This window comes from Aplysia californica, unplaced genomic scaffold (assembly GCF_000002075.1).
Source record: "Aplysia californica isolate F4 #8 unplaced genomic scaffold, AplCal3.0 scaffold00110, whole genome shotgun sequence".
Lineage (NCBI taxonomy): Eukaryota > Metazoa > Mollusca > Gastropoda > Aplysiida > Aplysiidae > Aplysia > Aplysia californica.
Genome location: NW_004797380.1, coordinates 86,114 through 97,656, shown reverse-complemented (window position 1 = coordinate 97,656; position 11,543 = coordinate 86,114). Strand labels below are relative to the sequence as shown.

At 42.3% G+C, this 11,543-nt stretch overlaps 2 protein-coding genes across 2 annotated transcripts in view; both read left to right on the top strand.

Moving 5' to 3' along the window:
* LOC101845680 (amiloride-sensitive sodium channel subunit gamma) overlaps positions 1–4,904 on the top strand; it is a gene marked incomplete in the record, with an annotated part of 11,536 nt that extends 6,632 nt beyond the window's left edge. The window contains 3 exon segments of the mRNA XM_035969047.1: positions 1,427–1,515; positions 3,448–3,640; positions 4,866–4,904. Coding sequence (XP_035824940.1) covers positions 1,427–1,515; positions 3,448–3,640; positions 4,866–4,904 — 321 coding nt within the window.
* Positions 4,905–5,249: 345 nt separating this feature from the next.
* On the top strand, positions 5,250–6,413 carry LOC118477491 (amiloride-sensitive sodium channel subunit beta-2-like). The gene has a single exon (XM_035969052.1). The coding sequence runs from the start codon at positions 5,694–5,696 to the stop codon at positions 6,354–6,356; it is 663 nt and encodes a 220-aa protein (XP_035824945.1). The 5' UTR covers positions 5,250–5,693; the 3' UTR covers positions 6,357–6,413.
* Positions 6,414–11,543: the final 5,130 nt, after the last annotated feature.

The following is an 11,543-nucleotide window of genomic DNA, read 5'->3' as shown; positions in this document are numbered from 1 at the left end:
CCATCTGAAGCAAAGAGCATACTTCCTGCGGACACTTTTTTGGCTGAGTGGCCCATCTTGTTATTTACTATCTTTGGCGAAACTGCGCGTGCATTATTCAAACATAAGATGAATTTTCGTTTCTGAAGATAATTTTGGGGATTTATACTTTAGAAAAATGCACATGTCTTATATCTCGGTACATAGGGCAAACAATGTAAAATGTAGACAAGTTCAACTTCAATCAACCTCATTCGCAGTGCACGTTTTGCACTTTTTCGCCACCTGAGGAAGCGCTCTTCTTCTACCGACATACGATTCTAAGACCGGACTTCAAACCTTTAACTGGCCTGTTCCAGTCTTAATACGTTTGTTGTTTGGGTTACTTGACCCAGATAATATGGCTTCCTATAATTTGTATTTCTATAATACATGTATACATGTATTTATAAAGGTCTGCATTACATTAGAACAAGTTTGCCCCCCCTCCCCTTTTTAAAACAAAACAAAAACCTCGAACTCCAATACAGCAAGCAATATCTTGTCGTGTTATCACTTCTGCTACAAGACAAGAGCAATTGGTAGGGTTTCACACTCCTTTATATACAGATTAAAATGTTATGCTGTTAATGAAGAGAGGGCATGAACAATAGACTATAGTTTTTTTAAAAATCCACATTAATTGTCCCAGCACGCCATACCTTTTATCTTGTAAAAATCCGGTCGAACCTGAATATAACTGTAGCTCATGATCACTAAGAAAAATAACCGTTAGAGATAGATAGCTGCTATGGACGAGGTGTGAGTTATGGCCCCTTACTAGACAAGAGAGAGTCAACACATCGCTTGACATTAGAATGCTTAATTGTATATATTTCCATTAAAATTATTAACCAACACAAGAGCTTCTTTCCTTTGATTGAAAGTACACACTTAGTCTGAGGACAGGTGGCGGAAAACTTTAGTAGCAAGTGACCGCCTTGAACAGGTTTTAAGGCCGCTGTGTCACAAAAATGACTGACCAGAGACCACCATGGACAAATTGAAAATATAGGAAAAACGCCACAGAAGAGTGCCGTAACTACAGGTGACCGCTATGGAGAGGTGCCCGTTACGGCAGGTTCGACTGTACAGTACAGTGCTGTAAGTACGGTCTCAGCCTAACGCCCGGAAGGGTTTCCTACAGAACGATGACAATGGACAATTGAGCGTCCCGGTAAATTATGTCAGAATTTGAGTACATGTATACCACTTCGCAGAAAACCATGCACACCAAGCCACGTGAAATCACAAAATCAATCTAGGGTGCTTGCCATTAATAAAAGGCAGGCTACCAGAAGGTTAGAACAAAGACAGAGGGAATTTAGAACGGGTTGTAAAGTTTAATAAGTCTTACTTGGCGTAGCGTGCCTTTTTCAGAAACCTTTTCTATTAACATTGTCCACAGAGAAAATGCACGCATGCAGATTTCCAGGAAATGCCGAGCAGCAAATACGGATCCTGCTATACATTTAACGGGGACCAATTTGGCGAAAGGTACGTCTGCACTTTCACTTTTTACACCGATCACTCTTTCTGGACTACGAACTACGGTAGAGCTCAAGAAACTCGTTTTTCTAAAACTTGACTTTTTCCGCTTCTCCGTGGCCGCAAATCTTTTCCCGTAATCGTATTTGTGAGGATCGGACAGTAAATGAGCTGATCCTCACTCGAAAAGACAGGTGACGAAGAAAGTTAGTTTTGTTTTAGTAAGTGTTTTATGGCACTTGAAACAAAATAAGGTCATATATTAATAAGTGCCGAAGATTAGAGGTGATACAAGAGAGTAACAAACGCAAAAAAGGAGGAGAGATCAGGACGATAGATGTTTGATACTCATTGATAGGAAAGAAGGAGCACACCACACCAGAGCACCCACTGACGAAGAAAGATCGGCCGCTACAGGAAAGCAAATAAAAAACAATGGTTTTTAGAAAAATGTGGTATACAGTTGTTTAAAAAACAAGTGAATCATCGAGGCAATGGCAGACATACAAACATAAATACATACATACATACATACATACATACATACATACATACATACATACATACATAGAAACAAACAAACAGACATATAGACATACATTGTATTAATTTTGAAAATCAATACGCAACTCCCAGTCAGTGTATTATTTATCCTTCACCTCTTCCTTCAATTAAGTATCGTGCTGGGTCATAGTGCGGATAGTCCTGATTTGAATCCACAAGGGGGCAGTTCTGAAGCTGAGGCTGTTTAGGGCATGTTCAAGATTCTCCACTAACTTGGCTCTATCCAATTGGAAATGAACAGTATATTTGGCGGTCTCGTCTTTCGCATAACATTATCTTAAAATTCTATATCGCATTTTTTGTACTTCTATTATCTATTTGTGGTGGCCGAATTTTGCTATTCAAAAGGCTTTTTAATGGCAGCATCGATCGACATGCGGTTTTCGCCAAAACATTCTTTAAAATATTCTCCTAATCATGACGCCCTTCATTTTTTCAGTTTTGAGACAGTTTTGTTGCAAAAAGCTAAATTTCTTTATTTCGTCGATCGCTTTTGTAGCCCGACGCTTCTGTCTCTGTAATTTTAGAAAATCCGCCGGGTTTGTTTATTTCAAGTCGAACTTCCGTTCGATATTATCGCGCACTGTCGCGCAATACTGAGCACTATTTTAAGTGTGCGACCCGTATAGATCTAGCCTCATGTTTTCTTTTTTTGCTTGGCACTAAATTCGACTGTGATCCTTTCGTTTGATGCCCATCATCGCTTTTTCTAGACTCCTTTGTCAAATTCTTCTTCTTGCTACTAGGAACAATCAACACGCTTCTGTCTCAATCCGTTCATCGAACGGGGGCCCAGCTAGTCTTATCTATTTGCATAAGTTATTTCTGATGCTGAAGACACTGTATGTAATGCTTTTGTTTTTCAAAAATCGCAGGTCAAGACCTATGTGTTTTTATTTCATTTAGAAACAAAACAACAAAAGAATAATAAGCAGATCTTGGACAATTTTTTTAAGGGCTGGGGAAATAAAACTTAATTTACAATATGCGTTCACAAACCGATGTGGACTGGCAAATTAAAAACAAGAAAAAAGTTTTCAAAAATAATTTCAAACTCATCTAACAGGCGTATACATGCGCTCTCACTCACACATTCTGCTTCTCTCTCTCTGTCCCCCCCTCTCTGTCCCTCTCTCTCTTTTCTCTCTCTCACTCATACACACACTTCTTTTTCACGTACTCTCTCTCTCTCTCTCTCTCTCTCTCTCTCTCTCACACACACACACACACACACACACACATTCCAATCACTCTCCCACTCCATTTCAACCCTCCCTTCCCCAAACTCACTCTCTCTCTCTCACTCTCTCTCTCACACACACACACTCTCATATCCTCCCCCCCCCCCCCCGAACGCCCTCACTTCTACCTTAACAGTAGAAACACGACACGGGAAGGCCAGGACTACGGTCTAACAATAGAAGTAGACGTGGAAGCCATGGAGTACCTTCCCCTCACCAGCACGGCCGGACTCAAGGTCCTGGTACACCCCATGGGCATCACGCCCTTCCCCGAGGACGAAGGCATAGTGGTCGGCACAGGCGCCTCCACCAGCATCGGTCTCAGGAGGGTAAGTACAATCAAGGAACTTTCGTACTTTTTCTAAATCATCTACTGTATACTGCCACCCACCCACACACGGGCTACTTGAAATCGTGATTTTACATAACTTTTACTTTTTTAAAAACTTCCGTAAATTCAAATCGTCTGCGAAAAACTCGACGGAGCTTTACTGCATTGGAACCCAAATACCCACTTACTTACCAACCTACCTACCCACCTACATACATACCTACACACATACGTGTGATCAGTCTAGTTATCAATGATCAAGCAAAGTATCAGCCGTGAATCTGACGACTGCACACATAGATGTGACAAAGTATACTGATGTATCTAATAGCCTCATCATGTAATTACACAGTTTACGCCCTTGTTCAGCACAGCCACGGTGTTTAAGTGGCTACACTTTTGTTGATGATAGGCCCAATTCAGCATTGGAGCTCAATGAAAATTTGAGGTAAAATCACGCCAGATTTAGCCAGAATCGAACCCCGCACCTCCCATTTGCGAGGCAAGTGTTTTAACAGTTACATCAGAATGTTAAAGGGAAAACCTATGAGTACATAAGTATGCGAAAAAAATCGCCATTTTGTGTGAGAAAAAAGCATACCATTCACATGAACTTGAATTACAGTGACAATAACAATCTGTATTCAATTCCCCCCCCCCTCTCTCTCTCTCTCTGCACCCTCATTCGAATTTATTTGTCTGTTCTTGTTTTCTTGGGGGAAAAACAGTCGTTTATTATGGTCCATAATTGAAATCCCACTCTCAATGGGTGTCTATGGTCTATGCCCAAAGCAGAACAAAGTTTTAGGATCACCCCTCTTTGTAAACTATCACCTGAATTCAGGAAATTTGTGGAGAACTTCCGATCTCTGACAACTATCTTAAATCGCTTTTTAATTGCAATGGCTTCTTCGTATTGTGGCAACACCATAACCTCAATCACCCCCCCCCCCCCCTATTTTTAAAGGATAGCTATTCATGCCAGATATATCTCTACTGGAAATATATTACCCCCCCCCCCCCTATCTATTTTATTCACTACTCCCCCATCCCGTCCCTAAAAACGTTAATAGGGGGTGCCCATTAGCGCGACCAGGTCGGGTCGCATCGTCGGGTCGGGTCGTTCTTTGGTGGTTTCAGTGCATACCGTAACCCCGCCGCGACCTGGAAGTTAAAGTAGAGAAACCTTTAACCTCAATGGCTTCCACGGCCCGTTTCCGCAGTTCCCTGTTGCAGTGCTGCGGCAGCCTGGAATTCCATAATTATGGGTTACAGCGATAACTTTCTATTATGAAAGATCTTTCATAACAAGATAGTTCACTCGGCCAAAAAAGTGTCCGCGAAATTACGCACATTGGTTCAGATGGCGCTGCAGTCTTTGTTTTGAAGCTCTCTTTTGTTTCTCCAGAAGAAGAAGAAGAATAGCACAGTTGGTTAGTTTCGCTTTTATTGTTTTTCACACAAGTAGGGTAACTCTGTTCGCAAAGTCTGCACTTTTTCGAAGAGGACGCCATCGGATTTTGAGTGTCAACACGGACACGTGACTCAGCCTTGTTGTGATTGACTGAAAAACCACCCACCTGATCGCGCGACTCGCAGGCCTGAAAACAAACTTGTTTGTTTTTGCAGGTTACACACCGAGTCGACTGGTTTGTGCCACGATGGCCGTTTTGGGCCCGCAATTTGGCTCGCCCCGACTATCAAATTGACCCGACCCGAACGCGCTAGTGGGCACCCCCTATTACACTAGCCTTAAAAAGCTATCCCATAAAGCATCTGCACGCGTATGTATACAGGCACAGACAAACGAACTCTCCACGCAGCACGTGAGTCGGGTTAAAACAAGGAAACAAAAACGACGACAACAATAGCAACAAAAAACCCATCCCATTCCTTTTAAACCAAAATTAAGTTCCGTTTGACCTCACTACAAATCCACTAACCGGCCACGTACCAACTAACTGCATATGCTCTAGGTCCAAGTGATCCGATCGTCCCCGCCGTACGGGGTGTGCCAAAGTGTCGACTCAACAGAAAACAGCCTACTAGACATGTTCGGTGGAAAGTACTCGGAACCAGCTTGTCGAAAAACGTGCTACCAGCAGGAAATGTACTCTAGTTGCCATTGTTGTGACATCCAGTACCCGTGTTTGGAAGAAAAGCTAGTCAAGATCACGGGCATCAACCCGACAGGCGGGTACATCCGATTTTGTAACGTCTCGGACACCTACCAAACAGATTGTGCGGAGAACGTGCATGAAGACTTCATGGCCGGTAAACTGGGCTGCTCAAAGCGCTGCCCGCCCCCCTGTGATGAAGAGCAATTTCAGTATATGGTCTCCTCTGGAACATGGCCCAGCGTCACTTTCTCTGCAACATTCATCGACAAAGTCAACGCCGCCGCTCAAGGGGGGATGGGGAAGTACCTGGACTTTGCCAAAGACCCGTTGTTCGTGCGGAACAATTTCCTGCGGCTGGTTGTGTATGACGAAGCCATGACCTTCCAGGTGTTGGAGTCACAACCACTGTACGACTGGAGTCGACTCCTCTCAGACATCGGTGGCCAGTTGGGTCTCTGGCTGGGTTTCTCGCTTATGACCGCCGTCGAGTGGCTGGAGCTGTTATACGACGTCGTTCTGAACATCGGCTGCAAGCTTTGTAACAGGCATCCCAATAAACCCCACCCGGAAGGGGACACTTTATCTGTAAGCTAAACAAGAAAAAGTACCCGAGGGGGTGGAGTACTTTACCTTTAAGGAAGTTGCACCCGCGGAAAAAGGGGGGGGGGTGCACTTTGTAAGCTAAACAAGAAGTTGAACCTGAGGGGGAGGGGGGGGGGAGCACTTTACCTGTAAGCTAAAGAAGACATTGTTTCCAGAAGGGGGCAATTTATCTGCTAGCGAAATGCGAGATTGTAATAAGACAGGTTGGGGGGGGGGCAATTTATCTGTGCGCTGAACAAGAGATTGTGCCATTCTGCAAGAATGAATTAGCACACACTGCTATTTTACAGCGGTCTAGATTAGAGATCAGGATATCGGCCAAATGCAGCTTTCAAAGTAATTGATAATAGAAGGGAACTTCATAATCTGACGTTGTAAGCTAAACTTTGAACAAACATCGTTATAGAAATTCCTTCGAATGGAAACAAACAAACAAACGAAAAAACCCAACAACCCTAAATAGGAATAAATACAAAAAAGCAAACACGCAGCTTTGATCCTCTGTAATTAATCATCATGTTACAAGGACCAATTGGACAAGCCTTGCGACAGCCATTCTCAAAACAGGCAGCATGAGCAATATGACTGTGAACTTTCCCTCTTGCATGAAAGCAAATAAGACGGAAAATAATGATGGCGAACGGATACAGAAGCCCGTATTTATGTTGGAGGGCATAGACTGATGACATCTATCAAATATTTACTACACATGACTGAACATGATTCCTGTAAGAAAGTCCTGTATCCTGGCAAAAAGTGCCACGTGAAGGGTGTACAGCGCCAAGCTTTTGAAAGCCTAGTACATCTCTGTCGCGCGAGACTGGTGGAAGAACTATACGCTTTTTTTCCTAAGTTGTCAATGATCAGGTTCAGATGCCCTGGACATTATTTATGACATATCATTCTGTATTTTGCAAACTTGTTATTTTATTTGTACTTTATTACTCTTTAAGACGCTTTACCCACACGCATGCACACGCGCACACACACACACACACACACACAAACACATACCCTCTCTCATACACACACGCAAACACACACACACACACACACACACACACACACACACATGTGAGCATGCAAAATTACACAGACAAGTACACACCTGTACAGAAACCCATCCACATTATTATAATATTATTATTAGATGTCTTGATGCCATGACGTCGCTATACAGCAAAACAGCCCAACCAACTGTGATAATATATTATTTGAATGTTGTAATATAACTTGCGGGGGGCGGGTCTGCCGTGACAGGGCTGTGGTGGAGACCACACCGTGTTGAGTCTAGTTCAGAATACAGAATTCAAATGACTGTACTGTCGGAAGTTGGCTAAACGCCTTTTTTCGCTTTTCACGCCAACTTTTTTAAAATTTGCTAAATCTAAGGACTGGAAAGTCACCCTACTTGGGTGAAAAAAATCAAAGTGAAACTTTGACCAGTTTTGGAATAAATTAGAATTTAAATTTCAGAAGACCGCCTTCTTAAAATAGTTACGCTGACAACCCCCCTCCTTATCTCGTAATTGCTGTGAATTTTAAAAAAAGTTTTTTTGTCAGCTTACAGCAAAGAGTGTAATCGTAATGCTCTTAATGCAGTACGTTATCGACGTGTTTAGATGTAAATAATGGGCTTTTTAGCCGAAATAAAATATGTAAAAGAAACATGACGGTCATTTTTTACGAAGACCCCACTGTCACCGTTAGAGTATGAGCTAGTAATGATGGAAAAGGCACCAAGACTAACATCCTTCTCTCGAAGAGCTAACCGAAATTTGGGAGATATTTCAAGTTCCATTAGAAGACGCGCAACTAAACCATTCCATTATTTTGAAACCACGGTAGGCATCTCAGTTTCTTTGGAGCTCATGCCGCTAGTTTCTCCTTGTTGTGCTTGTAGGGATTGTAACTATTTTACGTCTCAGTCGACACAATGGCAAGCACTTACGGGGTGACAGGCTTCGAATTTACCCACCACGATCCAGTCCGAGCTTCACGGTGAACTAAATCGTGGCAGAGAGACAGAAATAGTTTCTCACTAGGATCGAACGCACATCGGCTGTGTGTAAGGCAGGGAGCCTAAGAATTAAACCACAGGCCCCGGTGTTCTAGCTTTTGAACTCGCCACGCCCACAACAAACTGAAGAACTATATTATGCTATCGACGAAAGTGCATGCCATACCCTCTCCCCCCCCCCCTTGTTTATAGTCCACAAGACATGGTGATTTCAGTCTTACTTTATCACTGCAAATCTTCGATAAATTGAACTTGCTGACAATTTTGCAAGATTCTCTTCTACAATATCGTAAACGGTATCCACTTGGTACTGCAAAACAATGATCAAATTGACAATACAATTTTATTTTTTTTACAATTTAAACTTCATGAGCGAGTCGAGTCACTTGTCTACCCATGACCCAAACCTTTTTTTAATAAAATATTACCCATACTTTTAATGTCTTTTATACGGCTGTGACAATGGACCCTTTTAAGAATATTTACTTTTAGTGTAAGTGCTAATAAATTATTTGTCTTTTTCCCACTTCGACTCTCATATTGTTTCAGCGTCAATAGCTTATTCTCCACCGTTTCATAGAATATTATACAAACAGTGATTAACACTACACTAGCACCAAAGATACAGCTGTCTGAAGTCCACATGCCATTCACCTGTCTGTCAGAGGCTGTTGTTTGGATTGCAGCTAACGGGTGCACAATAGGATTATAGAAAAGAAGCCAGGAAGGATGGATAAACAGTTGATCATTATTATTAAAGCATCTCCAAACCACTCGCTGTGGCAGAGGTGCAGCACAGAGACTACCCTACACTTGGAAGCTGCAGGAGAGGACCCATTCTATTGCAACAACACTTTTACAGGCAATTTTGTATTTCAAAGGCAAGCTGCATCATTCCTTCTCTAATGTCTATGACATACAGATCACGACTTAGGCGGTTTTAAAAACACTGTGAATACATGGGGGAAGCACCTACAAATAATGGCCCATCCCCGATTAGAAGTTAAACTTAGCCCAATACATATCTGTCTACAGATACAATTTTCAGACTTAAACGTTAACCTGGCTCGGATTTGAGAACATCTGAGTCATACCAACGTTGGGAGAATCCAGTTATAAATGTTGTGTTTGTCTTTGACTTTAGAGGCATGTTCATTCCACAGGACTAAAATGGTCTGGACATATTAGTATCTTGAAGTTTTTCTCGGTATCAACAAAAACATATTTTAAAAAAGATGTAGTGTTTTTACTCTCCCGTCGACACAGTTTAGATCATTTAGGAGTCGGGATTAAACCCTGTCTTTCAGTCTGAGAGGGATACATCGTCCCAGCAAACAGATAGAGATACTCGAGGGAATCGAACTCAGGTCTTCTGCTTGTGACGGCTAAGAGCCTAACCGCTATACCACAGACGCCAGTGAAAACTTCTTTGTCGTGCAACTATGAAAAACACGATACTAATCAACATCAAAATCTAAAAAAAGAGACCCGTCTTTGTCTTTCATGAGATAAAACACGCCCGCAGTGTTGAAACTAAACTCGACCGCAACGGACATTATATAATTAATCGAAAATGCGCTCCCGTCGGCTGCATCAAGGGAAGACAAAGCGTGTTTTGTTCGATACTGCCCACAGACAAAAAGACTCCCGGATAAGCATCAGCACTAGCGATAAATATAGCATAGAATAGGAGCTTATATTGCCTCACGGTCCGGTGAACAGAATCACACGCAATAACAACCGCGGAGCCCCGGTCATCTTGAATGATGTATGAAGCTGGACCCAATTGCCGTCTAACACAATATGAATAGAAACAGAAGTCTTAAAGGCGCTAAATAAGTGCGGCACAAAAGAGTGCTATCAGCATACAAAGAGGAGCACGCACGCTGCTGATTAGCTTGTGTCCCTGTCAGAGACTCGCAAAAAGTTTTCTGGGTAAAAATTCTTCAGCTACAAAAACACAGAACAACCCCCCCCCCCTAAAAAACACCAAAAAACCCAAACAAAACAAAATCACACAACAAAAAAACAAAAACAAAAAAAAGAAAACCCCATCAACAGAAACCCCCAAACAATAGTATGAAGAACAGCTTTGAAACCAATCAGTTTATTGTAAAATCCGACACAACAGCACCGACAGAAAGGGACGTACATGGGAAACGGAGCGTGGCAAACAACAACAACAAAACCAAAAAACCAAAAAAACCCCAAAAAAACCAAGGGCAGGGCAGTTGGGATGAGCGGGGCAGCGTCACCACGACCATTTTCAGAAGTATATTTGTATGAGATTCTCACTTCTTTTGTGACATGCGGTATTTCCGGAATAGGCTCTTTTAACAATAACTTTACGAAGCGACGGGTTAACACCGACTGACACGAACAAGCCGCATAGCTAGCGGGGAGGGGGGTCCCCCACATGCCAGGCAACAGGACATTTCATACCAAAATCAGGGAGGGGCGGGGATCAGCTTGTCATCTCCCTTTTAAAAATGGTCGCTTTTAAGCACAAGGGGGCTATCCCCCCAAAAAAAACACTGCTTTGAGAAAATCCAGGGTAAAGTTTTTGCCCCTTGTTCACTTTCATTTAAATACAAAGAGAGTTTTCTCAATAACCAAACAGATATAAACACCAATGAAACCAAACTTTTCCTATAAGTAGGGCAATGCCCACTTTTGGTGTAGGTCAAGATTTCTGGAAACCCCCGAAATCTGGGTTAGCCCGCTTGTCTTTAAAAGCAACCAAATAAAACAGCCAGAAACAATAACTAAAGAAACACACATACACACTCACACACACACGACTAAAATCAAACACACCAATTCAGAGAGAGAGAGAGAGAGAGAGAGAGAGGGAAGGTGCAGGGCTGACATGTTGTGGGAACCATCTAAAATTGGAAAACCTGGTTTTTAACTTGATCTATTGAAATTCTGCAGCAGTCAAATCTTGAGAGTTCCTACGTGATCTCAAATGATACTCCTTACCACAACTCAGGGGCTAAATTCTGCCTCGCGCTACTTAGATCTATCTTTAGTTTTCTTAGACAGCAAAGCAACTTCACGGATGACCCTATTGGAAGGGTTTCGTGAAACTACAAAAATATACAATTTATTATGCTATATTACAAATTACAAAGAGAGAATAGGGATTGGGGGAAGGT